Source organism: Hemitrygon akajei, unplaced genomic scaffold, assembly GCF_048418815.1.
Source record: "Hemitrygon akajei unplaced genomic scaffold, sHemAka1.3 Scf000034, whole genome shotgun sequence".
In the NCBI taxonomy this organism is placed as follows: Eukaryota; Metazoa; Chordata; class Chondrichthyes; order Myliobatiformes; family Dasyatidae; genus Hemitrygon; species Hemitrygon akajei.
The window spans coordinates 4,854,467-4,873,934 of NW_027331920.1; the positions used below are offsets into that span (position 1 = coordinate 4,854,467).

General features: G+C 44.5%; 1 protein-coding gene across 1 annotated transcript; it reads left to right on the top strand.

The window, feature by feature from the left end:
- The first annotated feature begins 9,338 nt into the window (after positions 1-9,338).
- On the top strand, positions 9,339-19,001 carry LOC140719978 (NACHT, LRR and PYD domains-containing protein 3-like). Its single transcript, XM_073034891.1, is given in 9 exon segments — positions 9,339-9,384; positions 14,706-16,435; positions 17,132-17,262; positions 17,547-17,717; positions 17,871-18,041; positions 18,197-18,324; positions 18,327-18,366; positions 18,522-18,689; positions 18,854-19,001. Coding segments are annotated over 9 exon segments (2,676 nt in total). The 3' UTR covers positions 18,945-19,001.
- Positions 19,002-19,468: the final 467 nt, after the last annotated feature.

Here is a 19,468-nt window from a genome sequence, read left to right on the forward strand (position 1 = left end):
AGGAGAGTGAGCAATGACCTTACAAAAGTGCTTTAAATTATGAAGGGCAGAGTAAAGGACTCACTCTGTTTTATTTGTGTATTTCCAGGACATTGCCCGCAGGCGGGGCTTTCTTCCACCCGGACGGCAAACAAGACGACGACACTCAACCAAAGTCAGAATGGACACAGGTATGTTCATTGGGCTCATTGTCGTTAAAGCTCTGTCCTTCTGGTACAGGTGAGGTCAAATCACCAACAGTTCAGAGGAATAAACTTCAGCGATAAAGGGGCAGAGAGAAAGTACCATTAAACGGGGTCATTGATCCTACTGATAAAGCGACCTGAGGCACTGAAACAATTCACCAGCTCCAACGCAGGTATCTAACAAGGAGATGGTCGAATCACTCCGCTACCATGAGAGTGTGGGCGAAATTCAGACAGGAATACAGCAGCGTGCAAGGTAACAGTCCAGGGAACAGACAGAATTCCTGATGTGAGATATGCCTTCAACAGCCAGTGGTTGAAACAAATGTTGCTTTCTCTTTTGGAAGGGCAATGCTGAATTCTCCCCGGATTTTCGGGTTGTTGCACAATGGAGGTGAGGATAGTTTCCCGGTGTCTGTTTCTGTGACCGAAATTTTAAACAGGGAATCAGGGGTGGTGGTGAGGGTGGGTGGTGGTGGCTACTGAAATGACATTGGCGAACAGGGTTAAAGTAAAACAAAATGATAAGCAGAGAGGGCAGCGTACAAAATCTGGAGTAACTCAGCAGGTCAGGTAGTATTGTAGAAAGAAGCTAACCATCTCGACGTTTCGGTTAGAGGCATCTTAATCGGAGAATTTGTACATTGATTTCAGAGTTGTCTTGGGCACATAAGAAACAGTCAGGACTGGAGAAGCATTATTCTGGCTGAAGGTCTGTGACCAGTAGAGTCCGCAAGGTTCACTGTTTCACCATGCGCCGTGTGTGATGTAAATAAATCATTAATGAACTATGATGTAAAACTACATGAGTGGAGTGATTCGTCGATTTACAGAGTTGGCGGAATTCGTTAAATTTGGGTCTGTTGTCAAAGTGTTTGATCCAATTAAAAACACTGTAGAAATATGAACAGAGAATCACCAGGTACAGTTAATTAGGGCAAATGTGAGAAGTTGCACTTTGGGAGGTCAAGTTCCTAACGATGTGCACGGTGAATACGGGAAGCGTTAATAAGATTGATGCACGGACGGGTCTTGTGATGGATATGCGCAGCTCCCTGAAAGTGGCAACACAGTTGGTAGTGTGCCAACGATAAGTTGAGGTATTTGTTAAAGATGGGCTATAACTGGATGAACTTTGGTTAAGAGACAATTTCAGTTTTGTGCACAAATCTGGTAACCACATCACGAGAATGATATGAGTGTCTGGACAGGGTGCAGACGAGTTTCGCCACAAATCCCAGAGGGAATATGTTTAAGGTTAAAGGGTAAAGTTTAAGGGGGATTTAGGACGCATGTTTTCCACAGAGAGTAATCAATGTCTGGAATGTGCTGCCGAGGGAGGGACTAGAAACAGATACCCGGCAGCATCTGAGAGGCCGGGAACAGACGGACATTGGCCATGTTCCTGAAGATGGGATTGGTTTAAACGGCATCGTGTTGGCATACGCATGGTGCACTCTACTATTGTATGTTCTGTGACTGACTACAGATCTGAACTCTGCAATCTCCGCCTTCCTGTCAAATTGTGAGGATCACCACCTGTTCCGGTTAACGAGATTCTACACGGAGCGTCCGGAGCAGGCGATTGAGGAGGGCGTGGAGGGAGTCGGCTTCATGTTAACACATGATCATCATTTCAATCAGCGGGAGTATCACGTAAGTGGAAGGAACATAGATTCAGTGTAGATTCTACTGAATCAATCACAGACCGACAGAACAGGCACAACGGCACCACTGGGCTATGACAATCCTGCAATGCTTGGGGTTAACATCAAGAAAAGAGTTTACATCTGCGGAAACACTGAACCTATATTCACCAATACAATCCTCTGTCCAATTGTCGGAACACATTCGATTTTAGATGGGTTAGGATACAGACAATGATTGACAGGTGACTTTAGTAAAATGTCACTTGACGGATATTGCAAGTGGACACGGGACCACTTTACACCACTGTTTTTGGTATCACATCAGGTTCCCAGTGTTCGACCTTAATATCCATTCACCAATCTGTGTTCTCCTGATGACCCACGGGATTCCCACAAATCATATATATAGTGAGCTATTTCTCATCTCATTTCTCGAGTCTACTTTCACCCTGATTTTCAATTGACCAGTCCACACTGATTATCGTCTCTCATTTGAACTACTGATAGATAGATAGATAGATAGATAGATAGATAGATACTTTATTCATCCCCATGGGGAAATTCAACATTTTTTCCAATGTCCCATACACTTGTTGTAGCAAAAACTCATTACATACAATACTTAACTCAGTAATAATATGACCCTTTTTTGATCAATATCCGAACATGCCTCATGTTTCCTTTACCTTCTGTTTCTTGTGACTATTCCAATCTGAGTTTGTAATTACTACAGCATATACTGTTAACACCTGGAAGTGCAGCATTAGAATAGCTAACACCGAATTACAAATGGTCCTTGTGCTACTGGAGTGCATTCACCTAATGCCACCCAGATTGAATTTTAGTGAAGAGCCACACACCATACTGAACACTACACTCCACGTGAGGCAGCTGACAATTTCAATCCAAGCCTCTTAATCAACATTACCACCAGTTGGCTTTGGTCTGTGACACATGCACAATAGTTCTGAATTTGCTGTCTGTTCCTCACTGCCAATTCCCAGCCGTAGGCTGACACTGCCCCCCCACCCCACCTCCCTCAGAGCCCGGCAGGGAAGTGTATACCTGCTGGGGTTCAGCAGCAATTACCCCAGGGAAAATCAACAGCGATCCTGCCATAGTTTGACCTACCCATTGTCATCAAACTCTACAGTACAGCAACATACTCTTCTGCTCATCTAGTCCACACCGACCTGACATTCATCTGAACCCGGTCTGGAGACGCACATAACTCCCCCATTGAATGAACTTATCCAAACCGATCGTAAATGTTCAAATCGAATGTACATCGACTAATTCCGATGGCAGCACGTTCCACGCCCTCAGCAACCTCTGAGTGAACAAATTCCCCTTCATGTTCTGGAGAAGGATAGGACTGGAACCAGGGTTGAGATTTTTGATTGGAGAAAGGCTAACTTTGAGGAGATGCGAAAGGATTCAGAAGGAGTGGATTGGGACAGGTTGTTTCATGGGAAGGATGTAATAGAGAAATGGAGGTCACTTAGAGGTGAAATTTTTTAGGGTACAGAATCTTTATGTTCCTTTTAGGTTGAAAGGAAAGGTTCAACGTTTGAGATAGACATGGGATGTTGGAAACTTGGTTAAGAAAAAGAGAGATATCTAGAATAAATATAGGCAACATAGAGTAAATGAGGTTCTCGAGGAATACAAAGAATGTAAGAAGAATCTTAAGAAATAAATTAAAAAAGCTAAAAGAAGATACGAGGGTGCTTGAGCAAGTAAGGTGAAAATAAATCCGAAGGGTTTCTACAGTTATATTAATAGCAAAAGGATAGTGAGGGATAAAATTGGTCCCTCAGAGAATCAGAGAGGACAGCTATGTGAGGAGCCAAAAGAGATGGGGGAGATTTTGAACAATTCCTTTTCTTCAGTATTCACTAAGTAGAAGGATATTGAATTGTGTAAGATAAGGGAAACAAGTAGGGAAGTTATGGAAACTGTGACGATTAAAGAGGAGGAAGTACTGGCGCCTTTAAGGAATATAAAAGTGGGTAAATCTCTGGGTCCTGACGGGATATTTACTAACAGGGGCTCTGAGAGAAATATTTCAAATGTCATTAGAAACGGGGATGTTGCCGGTGGATTGGCGTATTGCTCATGCGGTTCCATTGTTTAAAAAGGGCTCTAATAGTACACCGAGCAATTATAGGCTGTCAGTTTGACGTCAGTGGTGGGTAAATTAATGTAAAGTATTCTTAGACAAGGCCTTTGACAAGGTTCCGCACGGATGGTTAGTTAGGAAGGTTCAATCGTTAGGTATTAATATTGAAGTAGTAAAATGGAATCAACAGTGGCTGGAAGGGAGATGCCAGAGGGTAGTGGTGGATAACTGTTTGTCAGGTTGGAGACGGGTGACTAGTGGTGTGCCTCAGGGATCTGTACTGGGTCCAATGTTGTTTGTCATATACATTATTGATCTGAATGATGGGGTGGTAACTTGGATTAGTAAATAAGCAGATGATACTAAGGTAGATGGCGTTGTGGATAATGAAGTAGGTTTTCAAAGTTTGCAGAGAGATTTAGGCCAGTGAGAAGAGAGAGCTGAACGATGGCAGATGGAGTTAAATGCTGATAAGTGTGAAGTGCTACATTTTGGTAGGAATAATCCAAATAGGACATACATGGTAAATGGTAGGGCATTGAAGAATTCAGTAGAACAGAGTGATATAGGAACAATGGTGCACAGTGAAGGTGGAATCTCACGTGGATAGGGTGGTAAAGAAAGCTTTTGGTATATTGGCCTTTTAAAATCAGAGCGTTGAGTATAGGAGTTGGTATGTAATGTTAAAATTGTACAAGACCAAATTTGGAGTATTGTGTACAGTTCTGGTCACCGAATTGTAGGAAAGATGTCAACAAAATAGAGAGAGTACAGAGAAGATTTCCCAGAATGTTACCCGGGTTTCAGCACCTAAGTTACGGGGAAAGGTTGAACAAGTTAGGGCTTTATTCTTTGGAGCGTAGAAGGTTGAGGGGGGACGATACAGGTAATTAAAATTATGGGGGGCGATAGATAGAGTTGACGTGGATAGGCTTTTTCCATTGAGAGTAGGGAAGATTCAAACAAGAGGACATGAGTTGTGAGATAGGGGGCAAATGTTTAAGGGTAACACGAGGGGGAACTTCTTTACTCAGAGAGTGGTAGCTGTATGGAACGAGCTTCCAGCAGAACTGGTAGAGGCAGGTTCGGTATTGTCATTTAAAGTAAAATTGGATGGGTATACGGACAGGCAAGGACCGGAGGGTTATGGGCTGAGTGCGGAACAGTGAGGCTAGGTGAGAGTAAGCGTTTGGCACGGACTAGAAGGGTCGAGATGTCCTGTTTCCGTGCTGCAATTGTTATATGGCTATTTTGCCTTCCACCTGTCATCGTTACCCCATGACCTCTAATTCCAGTCGTACCCAACCTCAGTTGTAAATGCTTTTTCGCACTTGCTCTGTCTATACCTTTAATGAACTATCACATCTCTCCTGGTTCTACTACACTGCATGGAATAATTTCCTAACCTTTTTACACTTTCCCTCGATCTCAGATGCTCAAGTCCTGACAAAAACCTTTAAATTTGTTCTGCACACGTTCAATTTTATTGATATCCTTTCGAGAGGTAGGTGCACAAATCGCTTCAAATTAGCCTGTGCTACATCAATTTCGACATGATATCCCAACTTCTGTGTTCAATATTTTGATTTATTAAGACCCATGTCCTAAAGGCTTTACAACGCCATCTAATTTCGACAACACTTTCAAGAGATTTTGGATCTGTATTCCCAGACACTTCAGTTTCACCGCACTGTTCAATGTCCTACCTCTCAATGTCTTAGTGTTATCGTGGTTTATCCTCAAAAAGTACAACACCTCACACGTGTCTTCATTAAATTCTGTCTCCCAATCTACATTCCACCATTTCTAATCTGTTCCACGTCCCACTGCAATCTCTGATAACCTTTCTCGCTGTCACTGCCTTGGTGTCATCCAGATTTGCTGACCCAGTTTAGCACATTATCATCCAGAGCGTTGATACATATGACAGACAACAACAAGATCCCTGCCGCACACCTCTAGTCATAGAGTCAGAGAAGCAAGTCTCTGCTGCCACTCTTAGCTTCTCTCGTGAATCCAATATCTAAACTAGCATACTCTCATGTCATGAATGCCAAGCGACTTAAATCTTATTGACAAAGCTCCCATGATGGACTTTGTCAATGGCCTCGCCTGAAATCCCTGTAGACAACATGCAGTAACTTGTTTTCATCATTTGCTTGGTAAATTCCTCGAGAAGCTATAAGGTTGGTTAGATGGGATCTACTAGGCACAAATCCGTGTTGACTATCCCTAATCAACCCTTGCCCATCCAAATGCTCATATTCAGTCCCATAGAGTACCTGCCAGTAACTTTACCATCACTGGTGTCAGTCTCACCAGCCTATAATTCCCTGGCTTATTCTTACAGACTTTCAAGTAGCAGAACAACATTACCTATCCTCCAATACTTCCGCATCAAACATTTAAAATATCTTTACTGAAGCACACGCAATCTCTGTTTAGCCTCAAACGAGGGACAAAGCAAAGCCCCAGGGATGTATCTGCCCTAACCTGCTTCAAGACAGTAAATATCTCCTCCTCTGTAATCTGTATAGAGTCCACCATCACACTGCTGATTTGCCTCACTGTAACTACTCTGTATGTCTCTTGACTAAATATAAATGCAAAAAATTGATTTAAAATCTCCCCCACTTTTTTCCAGCTTCATGCATAAAGGCACACTCTGAACTTCAAGAGGACTAATTTTGTTCTGAATATATTTGATGAAGAGTTTGGTATTCTCCTTTCCCTTGTCTGTTAGCGCAAACTCATGCCGTACTTTAGCCCTCTTGATTTCTTACTTTAGTAACTCTTGCATTTCTTTTACTCATCAAGTGCCTCATCTGATCCCTCGAGCCTGTACTTATGATGCGCTCGGGGCCTCAATATCTCTCAAAAACCTAGGTTCCCTGAATATGTGACCCTTGCCTTTTATTCTGTCAGTAAGATTCAATCTGTACTTGTGGTCATTCATGCATTCAAAATTTGTACTCTCAAAATATCAGTTTAGGAGCCTCACACCAAACAAACACATCTGTTACCAGAAAACAACCAGTCCCAATCCCTTTCGTCAGATCCCTTCCGATGCTACTAAAGTTGGCCTTTCTCCAATTTAGATTCTTAACCCGAGGACCAGACCCATCATTGCCCATAATGATCTTTAAACTAATGGCATTATGATCACCAGATCCCTGCACACATGCTTGTCACCTGCAGTATCTTGTACCCTGATAGAATTCCAGTATGTGCTGTTTACAGGCACGGCCGCAATGCATTGATTACGGAAACTTCCCTGGACATATTTGACATACACAATCCCATCGGGCCCTTTAAAATGTGGATGTCACAGCCAATAAATGGACAGTTAACATTACCTACCATCAGAAGCCGATGTTTCTTGCAACTGTCTGTGATCTCTCTGCAAATTTGATCCGCTAAGTCCCAGTAACTATTGGGTGATGCATATTGTCATCCCATTATCCTGGTCGTTCGTCTCTTATTGCTCAGTTTCACCCATGTAGACTCAATAGATGAGCTCTCCAGTCTGTCCAGTCTGAGCAATGCAGTGATATTTTCCCTTAAGCGACCGCTCCTTCTGTAATCCGACCCGGTCTGTTGAATCATTTCTAACGCTACAGAATTTTTCAGACAGTGCTGAAAAGCCAGTCTTCACAAGTTCCAACCAAATCACATCAATAGTCGCCATCCTGTAATTCAATGTGCTGATCCGTGCGTGAAGCTCATCTTCCTTTCCTACAACACTCTTTACATTGAAATAATACTGATTTCGGAAAAAAAAATAGCTTCACGATGCTCATCCTTTAGCTTCCTGACTTTCCCACACAACCGCTCCATCATCCACTCCGGTTCTTCATTCCCCTGTTCATGTTTAACACATCCCCACTCCCTATGCAGCGCTAACAAACCTTCCCCCATGGGAACCAGTCCCCCTCCAATTCGAGTGCAAAACCATCACGTCTGTCCAAGTCCCAAATTCCTTGGAAGAGAGCCCAATCATCCCAACATCTGAAGCTCTCAGTCATGCACCATCTCATCAGCCGCACGTTAGACTGTATTATCGTCCTACCTCAGGCCTCACTACTACCTGGTGCGGATAGCAATCTTGAGAACACAACCCTGGGAGTCCTGCCCTTTGGCTTAGCATCCATGAACTCACGTGGCAGGAGCTCCTCACACTTCCTGCTCTTACGTCATCCGACGAATCACCCTGACGTTAAGAAAGTTTCAGACTCGATGCGAGAGATCCCCGAGCTTGACAACACACCATCCAGAAATCTTGTTGTCGTCAACAGAATCTCCAGTGTGTTTTCCTAACCGCAGAATTCCCCCTGTTAATGCAGCTCACTCTTCTCAGTCCTTCTGAGTCACAAAACCAAACTCAGTGCCAGAGGTATAATCGACATGGCTTTTCTCTTCTAGGTCATACCCGGAAACAGAAAATGTGTTCTGTTATAGAGGGGTTCTCTGCAGTGAGATATTCTGATTTAGCCCTCTTGACAGTCACCCACTTACCTGTGTCCTGCCCCTTGTGTATAGCTCCATCCTTGTACATCCTGTCAGTCAACCTCTCAGCTTCCTGAATGATCCCGGTTTCATCCAGCTCCAGCTCCAGTTCCTTAGCACAGTCAGTAATAAGCTGCAGTTGGATGCACTTCTTCCAGTTGTACTTGTCAGGGACACTGGATTTGTCCTTGTCTTGCCACACCCTGTAGGAAGAACATTCCACTATCCTGCCTGGCAATCCCACTGTTCTAACCGTAAAAACGGGAGCTAAAATATTACTCAAATTCCAGCTAAAGCCTCACTGGACCGTCTCTGACACGAAGCCTCAATTCTCCACACTATCTCTGGCTCACTCACCCTATGTCTGCTCCGCTTAAACATTGCTAAGTGATAATTACTGCACAATCTGTGGCTCAGAATGTCCGGACTGACACCTCTCGCTTCTTTAAATTCTTTCTCCCGCTATGAACACTTCAATGGCTGTTAGCGATCTGTGTCGAGCAGAAAGTGCTGGGACAGTCCATGCTCAGGGTAGATTTGTGCCCATCCCTCCGCTCCTCAATATATTCCCCATTGTTCATTACAGAGCGTGACTGAGCTCGCGGAGAAGGGAAACCGAGCGGGCGCTTCCAAACTCCTCCTGGATCCGGTGATGGAGAAGGGCAGCGGAGCCCGGAGGGTGATGTGGGAATCCTTTGTGAAACTACATCATCATTTACCGAAGCTGAGCAGAATATTGAATGAAATACGGGAACGTGGTACGGTGAACAATACACTATGTGTTACAGATGTAAATGCTAATGAATTTACAGTATTACAAAGAACAGACTTCATGCAGGTCAATCTATTTGGACAGGTGACGGCCAGTTCGCCCACATGGACACTGAGCGGGGTTTATCTGAAGTGCCCACGCGTCTGAAAGGTAAGCGAAGGAACGGAGATCTCAAAGTCTTTCTTTCACTCTGAGAGTCTGAATACCTGTCTTTAGTGATATGATTAGAGACTGTCTAAACATGGGAGACATTTTTTCTTGCAGTGGCTGGAGGACATGTAACCATCTGTAATTTCAGAACACTTTGTACCGTCCGGGTCCTCGGCTGTGCACCTGGAGACATCTATGAAATTTAACCCCAAACTCAACCCCATACACCTGCTTTCTCAATATATCTTTTGATGCCCTGACCAATCAAGACCTTCTGCCATAAATATACCCATGGACAAGGCCTCCACTGCAGTCTGTGGCACAGCATTCCAGCATTCACTACTCCTTGGCAACAATAATCCTCCTTACCTGTCGTAAAGGCTTGCCTCTCAATTTTGATGTTGTGCCTTTCAGTTCTGGATACGCCCACCACAGAAAACATCCTGTACATATCCACGCTATCTGGCTTTTTCAACATTCAGTAGGTTTCAAAGAGATTCCCAACCACCACCCTCCCCCCCCCGCATTCCGCTAAATTCCAGTGATTACAGGCCCAAAGTTGCCAAGACGCCCCTCATATGTTAACCCCCCTCCCCCATTCTCAGAATCATCATCGTGAATCTCCTCTGGACTCTCTGCAATGACAGCACATCCAGTTTGAGATATGGGTTCCAACATTATTGACAATACTCCAGGTGTGGCCTGACTACAGTCTTATAAAGGCTCAGCATTATCTCCTTGTTTTTATATTCGATTCCCTTTGAAATAAATGCCAACATTGCATTTGCCTACTTTGCTACAGACTCGACCTGTAAATGAACCTTCTGTGAATCTTGCTGGAGGACTCCTAAGTCCCTCTGCACCTCTGTTGTTTGGCCCTTCCTCCCATTGAGATAATGGTCCGCACTATTGTTCCTTTAACCAAAATGCATTTTCATACATTTCCCAACACTCTATTTCATCAGCTGCTATTTTTGCCCATTCTTCCAATTTTTTCTTCTTTCTGGTACAATCGCATTGCTTCCTCAACACTACCTATCCCTCCACCTATCTTTTTATCATCCGCAAACTTTGCCACAAAGGCATCAATTCCGTTATCTAAATCATTGATCAAACAATGTGAAAAACTGCGGTCCCAATACTGACCCTGAAGAACGCCACTGGTCACAGGCAACAAACCAGAAAAGGCCCCTTTTATTCCCACTCGCAGTCTCCTGTCTGTCAGCCATTCCTCTATCCATGCCAGTATCTTTCCTGTAACGCAATAGGACTTTATCCTGTTCAGCAGTCTCATATGTGGCACCTAATCAAATGCCTTCTAAAAATCCAAGTAAATGGCACCCACTGACTCTCCTTTGTTCACCATTCCTGTTATTTCCTCGAAGAACAGATTTACCAGGCATGATTTCCCTTTACAGAAACCATCCTGACTTTGACTTATTTTGTCATTAGTCTCTCGGTACCTCGAAACCTCAACTTTAATAAGAGATTCCAACATTTTCCCAACCATCGAGGTTTGGTTAACTGGCCTATAATTTCCCTCCTTTTGCCTTCCACTCTTGTTAAAGAGTGGAGTGATATTTGCAATCCTCCAGTCCTCCGGGACCATGCCAGAATTAAGTGAATTTTGAAAGATCATGACCAATGCATCGGTTATCTCTCCAGAAACCTCACTCAGGTCTCTGGGAGGTAATCCAGCATGCCCTGGTGACTTATCCAACTTAAGACCTTTTCGTATGCCGAGTACTTTTTCTTTTGTAATAGCAATGACACTCAATGCTACTGCCTGCTACTCAAGGACCACTGCACACTGCTGACGTCTTCCATAGTGAAGACATATGCAAAGTACCCATTAAGTTTATCTGAAATTTCTTTGTCCCCAATTACTATCTCACCAACATCATTTCCAATGGTTCAATATGAACTCTCAACTCACTTTTACTCTTTATATTACTGAGAAAATGTTTATTATCCTGCTTTATATTATTGGCTTGCTTGCCCTCATGTATCATCTTTTCCCTTCCTATAGCTTGTTAAGTTGCCTTGTGTTAGATTTTAAAACGTTTCCTTTCATCCAAATTTCCCTCACTTTTGAAACCTTATATATGCCCTTTTCTTGGCTTTTATGCAGTCTTTAACTTTCTTTGTCAATCACCGTTTCCTGCCCCTGCCGCTTAAGAACGTCTTCGTCTGTGGACCGTATCTATGCTGCGCCTTGTGAACTATTCCCAGAATCTTCAGCCATCTATGTTCTGCCGTTATTCCAGCTAGTATCCTTTCTAATCCACCTGGCAGAGCTCCTCTCTCATGTCTCTGCAATTCGCTTTATACCATTGCGCTACTAATATATGTAAGCTATGCTTCTCACTCTCAAATTGCTGTTTGGATTCCATCATTTTGTGATCACTGCCTCCTAAGGTTCCTTTGCATTAAGCTACCTATTAACGTCTTGGTTATTACACAACACCCAATCTAAGATAGCTTTTTCCTGAGTAGTCGCAAGCACAAGATACTCTGCAAAGCTATCACGCTGGTATTCAATAAATTCCCTCTCTTGCGAGCCAACACTTTAAATATGCTTGATTTTCCAATTCCCCTTGCATATTGGAGTCCTCCATTACAATAGTGTCATTACCATTATTACATGCCTCTTACACCTCCTTTTTCAATCTCAACCCCTCCTCTTGGCTACTATTGTGAGGCCTATATATAATTCTCATCATGTTTATTTTCAACTTTGCAATTTCGCATCTTCACCCACAAAGATTAAACAAGGATTAAACCCCATATCACGTCTTTCTAAAGATGTAATTCCATCAGGAATCAACAGAGCCACACTACCGCCTGAGTCGCCCTGCCTGTCTTTCGATACAAAGTATGTCCTGTGATCTTGAGGTCCCAACTATGGCCAGGACTCAATGACGCCCACAAAATCAAAGCGACCGATGTATAATTGCACCAAGTGTTCGTCCGCCTTGGTCCGAATGCTACGCACATTAAATACAACGCCTTCAGTTCTGCATCTGCGCCCTTTTGAACTTTGCCTGTGTGGTGCATTTCAACACATCGATCCGTCTGCATTTCAACCCAATCATGAGCTCCTTCCTTACATTCATGTTAAACCTATCATCTACTCTTAAGCTTGTTGGCGCACCCTCAGCTCTATCATCCTGGTTCCCACACCGCTGCCATGTTAAAACACTCCCAACAGCTCCAGTAAATCTGTCCTCAGTAATATTGGTCCCCCTCGTATTCGTGCAACCCATCCATTTTGGACAGGGTACGCCTGTCCCAGAGGTTGTCCTAATTATCCAAAAACCTGAATCACTGCCCCCGCTGCAATTCTTCAGCTGCTCATTTATCTGCCACCTCATTCTATTCCTACGTTCACTATCGTGTGAAACAGACAACAATCCCGAGATCACTATGAGTTCTAGCTTCTCAGCTTCCTTCACGACCACCTCCTGTTTTTTCTTCCAGGGTCATTGATACCAATATGTGTCATGACCGCTGGCTGCGCACCCTCTCTTTTCAGCGTATTGTGGACGTGCCCAGAAACATTTCGGATCCTGGCACCTGGGAGACAAAGTACCATCTGTGTCCCTTTTAATGTCCACAGAATCGCCTACCTGTCCCTCTGACTATAGAGTCCCCTATTACTGCTGCCATCCTTTTCAGTTCCTACTGTACTGGGCAACATCAGGGAATTGCCTGAATTCATGTACAAGCTCCCTGGAGCAGAGGAGACTGTAGAGGTGTGGTAGGTGTGTATAGCCTGAGTTCATGTACCAGCTCCTCGGAGAATAAGAGACTGTAGAATAGAGCGGGGTGTGTTACATCGCGACTGGTCCAGCCTGGAAAATGAAACAAAAATAATCTTCCTTTTCTGTGGGTCAGTACTGACTGTTTAAACTTAAATGATTGTCAAAAGTATCGGGTCCATTATGAAACATAGAAACATTGAAAACCTGCAGAACAATACAGGCCTTTCGGCCCACAGATCTATGTCGAAAATGTCCCCACCTGAGAAAGTACCTAGGGTTACCCATAGTCCTCTATTTCTCTGAGCTCTATTTACCTGTCCAGGTTCTCTTAACAGACCTTATCATATCCACCTCCACCACCATCGCCGACAGCCTATTCCACGCACTCACCACTCTCCGTGTAATAAAGTTAACCCTGACATCTCCTCTGAACCTACATCCAATCACCGTAAAACTGTGCCCTCTCATGCTAGCAATTTCAGCCCTGGGAAAAAAGCCTCTGACTCTCTACGTGATCAGTGCCTCTCATCACCTTATACACCTCTATCAGATCACCTCACATCCTCTGTCACTCCAAGCAGAAAAGGCCGAGTTCACACAACCTATTCTCATAAGGCATGCTCCCTGGTCCAGGCAACATCCTCGTAAATCTCCCCTGCACCCTTTCTATGTGTTCAACATCCTTCCTGTAGTGACGCGACCAGAATTGAGCAAGGCATTGCAAATGAAGTCTGATCATGTTCCTGTCTATCTGCAGCATTACCTCTCGGCTCCTAAACTCAGTTCCACGATGTTCGAAAGCCAATGCACCGCATGTTTCTTAAACACAGAGTCAACCTGCGCAGCAGCTTTGAGTGTCTTAAGAATTTAGACGCCACACTGCCAAGAGTCTTTCCATTAATGATATATTCTGCCATCATATTTGACCTACCAAAATGAACCTCTTCACACTTATCTGGATTGACCTCCATCTGCCACTTCTCAGCCCAGTTTTGCATCCTATTAATGTCCTGCTGTACCCTTTGACATCACTCCACACCATTGACAACACGTCCAACCCTTGTGTCATCAGCAAATCTACTAACACATAATGCACGGTGTGTTACACCGTGACTGACTCAGCTGCGAAATGAAAACTCTGGCTCAGTACTGACAGGTTAAACCGAAAGGAATATCAGCAACATCAGATCCGTTATGAGAAAAAAATGAACTAAATTGCCCATTGCCCCCCTCCACTGTTACCCTCTGCAGTGTTGCTTAGTTCAACAGAAGCTGAGCAGTGAAACCACCCGCTCCACACAACACTCTCCTCTCCAGAATCACGTGTGCACTTGGTGCTCGCTGGAACACCGGGGAATCAGGAAACTACAAACGGAGGGGCGAGTGGAGGCTTTACTAGCGAATCTGAATCAGATCAGAAACGTTTCTGTGCCATCAGTCATTTTCAGACACTCTGTCTCTGAGCTCCAAACAATCTCTTCAATAAGTTTTATTTTTGAGGAAATACGCGATTGTTCCATGTTCATCAGATCAGGCATTGACAACCTATTTCCTCAGATGTTCGACAGAAACACACGGAGACTCTGCGGGAACAAACTGAAAAACTAAGAGTGAACACGATCCTGATGAGGGAGAGGGTGAAGGTTTTCCAGCTGGTTGATCGATACGCTGAGCTCACGGTCATTTCTACTGTTCGAGATCGGACACTGGTGGAACATGAGCTGCTGGCAAGAGGCAGAGACCACGAGGAGTGGAGACAGAAACATCTCTGCAAAGACTTGGAGAAAATCCACATTGCTCATCTGTTTCAGAATCGTTACTCACATAGTTTTCGGGAAAAAATGAAAAGAACTTCAGGATGTTCGGCAGCAGTGGCCGGAGTCCCGGGGATCGGGAAAACAACAATGGTACAAAAGATTGTTTATGACTGGTCCACAGGGAAAATATACGAACAATTCCATTTTGTATTCTTTTTCAAATTCCGAGATTTAAACTCCATTAACTATAGAATAAATCTGAGGGAATTGATTCTGGATCAATATCCTTACTTTGGGAATGTACTGAGAGAGGTGTGGAAGAACCCAGAGGGTTTACTGTTTATTTTTGATGGTTTAGATGAATTCAAACACAGAATCGATTTTGCTGACAGTCGGAGAGACACAGAACCTAATCACCAGTGCCCAGATCCCGAGTGGTGGTGTGAAGTGTCGGACATTGTTTACAGTTTAATCCAACACAAGCTGCTCCCAGGGTGTTCAGTGCTGGTGACCACCCGCCATACTGCGTTACATTTATTGGAAAAGTCAGAGATCAGCATCTGGGCTGAAATCCTGGGATTTGTTGGTGAGGAACGGAAGGAATATTTCATCAGATATTTTGATGATCAGACGGTGGCATTCAAATACTTGAAGGAGAACGAGATCCTGTACACCATGAGCTACAACCCCTCCTACTGTTGGATCCTCGCTCTGGCACTGGGCCCCTTCTTCACACAAAGAGTCAGGGACCCGCAGCGAGTTCCCAAGACCATCACCCAACTCTATTCCTACTATATCTACAACATCCTGAAAAACCACGGCCGTGAAATTGAGAACCCCCGTGAAGTGTTACTCAGGGTTGGTCAGATGGCCTTCAGAGGAGTGTCCGAGAAGAAGATTGTGTTTACGGGTGAAGATTTGATCAACTACAATCTGCAGCCTTCCCAGTTCCTGTCCGGGTTCCTGATGGAGCTTTTGGAGAGAGAAGATTCTGCCCGGAGCGTGGTGTACACATTCCCACACCTCACCATCCAAGAGTTTGTAGCTGCAGTCGCACAATTCCTGACTCTACATCCCGGCGATATCCTGAAATTCCTCACTGAAGCCCACAACACGACAGATGGGCGATTTCAGGTATTTCTGCGTTTTGTTGCTGGGCTCTCCTCCCCAATGACAGCTCGGGGCCTGGAGGAGTTTCTGGGTCCATTTCTTCATCAAACAACCTGCCGGGTGATTGACTGGGTGAAGGAGGAGGTTAAACGCCAGATTGGAAACGCGAAGAGTGAAGCTGGTAAAAGGAGCCTCCTGAACACCTTGCACTTCCTGTTTGAGTCTCAGAATCGTGAACTGGCTCAGGCTACACTGGGATCTGTGGAAAAACTTTCATTCAGTGAAATGTCACAGACCCCGATTGACTGCGCGGTCCTGTCCCATGTCATCGGATTCTGTGATACAATAATAAACCTCGATCTGGCTGGCAGCCACATTCAGTGTGAAGGAATCCAGCGGCTGGGACCCGGGCTGCACAAGTGCCAGGATTTGAGGTAACTTGATTTATCGCTCACTCTGAACTGTGAAACTTCCATTGTGATTTTGGCAAAGTTGTAGTAAATCCGATTGTGAAGAATTGTGTAAAATGACCAGGGGATCGGTCCGTATTTCCCCAAGGATGAGAGGTTTCTGTGTTTCGTTGTTAAGGGGTGTGAAGACTTTAGATTAGTAAACAATGGCCATTTGTTTAATGGTAGTAAATCACGGGAATGGCCGTGACTGCAGCAGGTTGGTCAGAGTTTCACACAGCCTTCCCAGTGAAGACAAGAGATCGTCAGCGGACTGTCCCTATGAGAAGGAAATAATTATCATTATGAAATTGTCCTCCACTGCCCTTCCCCGCGTGTGACTGTCACCATCAGTCCACCTGTGTGACTGTGCTCACTACCAGATACCCAGACCCCATGGATGCATCTCTTCTCCCGTTTGTGGGCCTCAGTTCAGACCCACTCCTCCCGTGCAATCCCTCGTCTAGTTGGAATTTCTTTTCCCATCAGTATCCTCCTATGGGATCTCTCTTTCCCATCCCTCTTCCTCTTGTGGGATCTCTTCTCCTTCCTCATGTGGGACCACTCCTCTTTCCTCTGTGGGACCTCTCCTCCAGCCTCCTCCGTGATCTCTCTTCCTCAATCATCATCCTCTTGCAGGTTCTCTCTTTCTATCCCTTTTCCTCAGGTGGGTACTCTTCCACCATCTCACATCGACACTTTCCCATTAACAAATCTTCCTCACTGTGGGACATTCCCCCATCCTTCAACCCCGCCCCTCCCGACCCTTTCACGTCTGGAACACGTTTCTAACTATTGGTGAATGACACAGAATATGTGGAGTTTACAGGGTCACGCTGAGAGACAAACTTACTGACATTCGGTGAATACGCTGGAGCTGGGCAGTGAGGAACATTGACGGTGATGGGAACTCCGACCGGTGATTTACTGACGGGATTTACTGTGGGAGATTGTGTTTACAGTCACTGGGTGTCTGACACTGAACGCTAACGAGATATGTAATTGTGTTACTGATAAACACTGGGGATTTGTACCATCTCCTGTCTCGCTGTGTCCTTCACCCCGCTCTCTCTCATCTCCAGGCTGAGCCATGTCGGTGTCACAGAATCCGGTGCCAAGGAACTCACTTCCGCACTCAATACAAACCGATCACTTACGGAGCTGCTACTGAGTGAAAATGACCTGGGAGATTCCGGAGCGAAACTGGTGTCTGCGGCTCTGAGGAATCCGGAGTGTAAAATACGGAAACTGGGGTAAGTACCAGACTGTGGGAGATTGTGTTTACAGTCACTGGGTGTCTGGCACTGAACATTAACGTGATCAGTTATTGTGTTACCGATAAACACTGGAGATTTGTACCGTCTCCTGTCTCTCTGTCCTTCTGCCTCACTGTCTCTCATCTCCAGGCTGGAGAGAGTCGGTCTCACAGATTCTGGTGCCGAGGATCTCGCCTCCGCACTCAGAACAAACCCATCACTGATGGAGCTGTACCTGAGTGATGATAAGCTTGGAGATACCTGAGTTAAACTGATGTCTGTGGGTTTGAGGAACCCGGAGTGTAAAATACAGAAACTGCGGTAAGTACCAGACTGGGGTATTGAGTTTACAGTCACTGGGTGTCTGAAACTGAACAATAATGTGATCAGTAATTGTGTTACTAATAAACACTGGGGATCTGCACCGTCTCCTTTCTCTCTGTGTCCGTCATCCTCACTCTCTCTCTCATCTCCAGGCTGGAGAGAGTCGGTCTCACAGAATCTGGTGCCGAGGATCTCGCCTCCGCTCTCAGTACAAACCCATCACTGACGGAGCTGCAACTGAGTGATAATGAACTGGGAGATTCAGGAGTGAAACTGGTGTCCACGGCTTGAGGAACTCGGGGTGTAAAATACAGAAACTGGTGTAAGTACCAGACTGTGGGAGATTCTGTTTGCAGTCACTGAGTGTCTGACACTGAACATTAATGTGATCAGTAATTGTGTGACTGATAAACACCGAGGATTTGCTCCGTCTCCTGTCTCTCTGCGTCCTTCACCCTCGCTCTCTCTCATCTCCAGGCTGGACAATGTCGGTCTCACAGATTCTGGTATCGAGGATCTCGGCTCCGCTCTCAGAATAAATTTATCACTGACGGAGCTGGACCTAGGATGGAACTCTCTCACAGATCGATCTGTCCCCGGTCTCCGCCGCCTCATACTGACTCTCCCCAGTCTGGTGTGGATCCGGTGAGTGTTTGTGTTAATGTTCAATGTGATAAAATAACAGCGGATCCGCGGGTTTTCTGGTGATATTTGTCTGTGAGTGTTGTTGAAACATTAACCTCAGTCTGTTGTAACTGATACTGTTGTGTAATCTGTTTATTTCATCTTTATTCCTCCATCTGTTTCAGGCTGGGTGGGAATCAGTTCAGTGAGACCGGGAGGAAGGAACTGAGATCTCTGCAGGAACCCAGACCCGGACTAAGAGTGTGGACCGCGTGAACCTTTATTCTTTCTTTATTATTTCTTTCGTTTAGAAAAGCAACGTGCCCAATTCAATTCCATTCATCAGCTTAATATTGATGGTGTGACCACAGAGTAATCTAATAAAAATAGTAAAATATTGTTCTGCTTGTTCTGCTCAAACTATTGTGAAGCATCTACACTACATTTCATGAATGATATTAATATTCTTAGGAAGCTGTCCAATGATTAGAAAGTCTTGTGTGATGCTCTTATTACCTTGGGAGAGGTTAAGGCTGCCATTTCAAATTTAAAAATCAATAAGTCGCCGGGTGTGGACGGTCTGACTACCGAATTTGTAAGATGTTTTCTGACACCTTAGCTCACTTTTTTAACTAAAATTGCTTTTTTTTTTAGAATACATTGATAAAGAATTTCTTCCCACTTCTTTAACACGGGGCCTTATTACTTTAATTCCCAAACCAAGAAAAGATAAATTATTTATCAATAATTGGCATCCTATTTGCCTTCTCAATAGTGATTATAAAATTCTGGCCCAAATC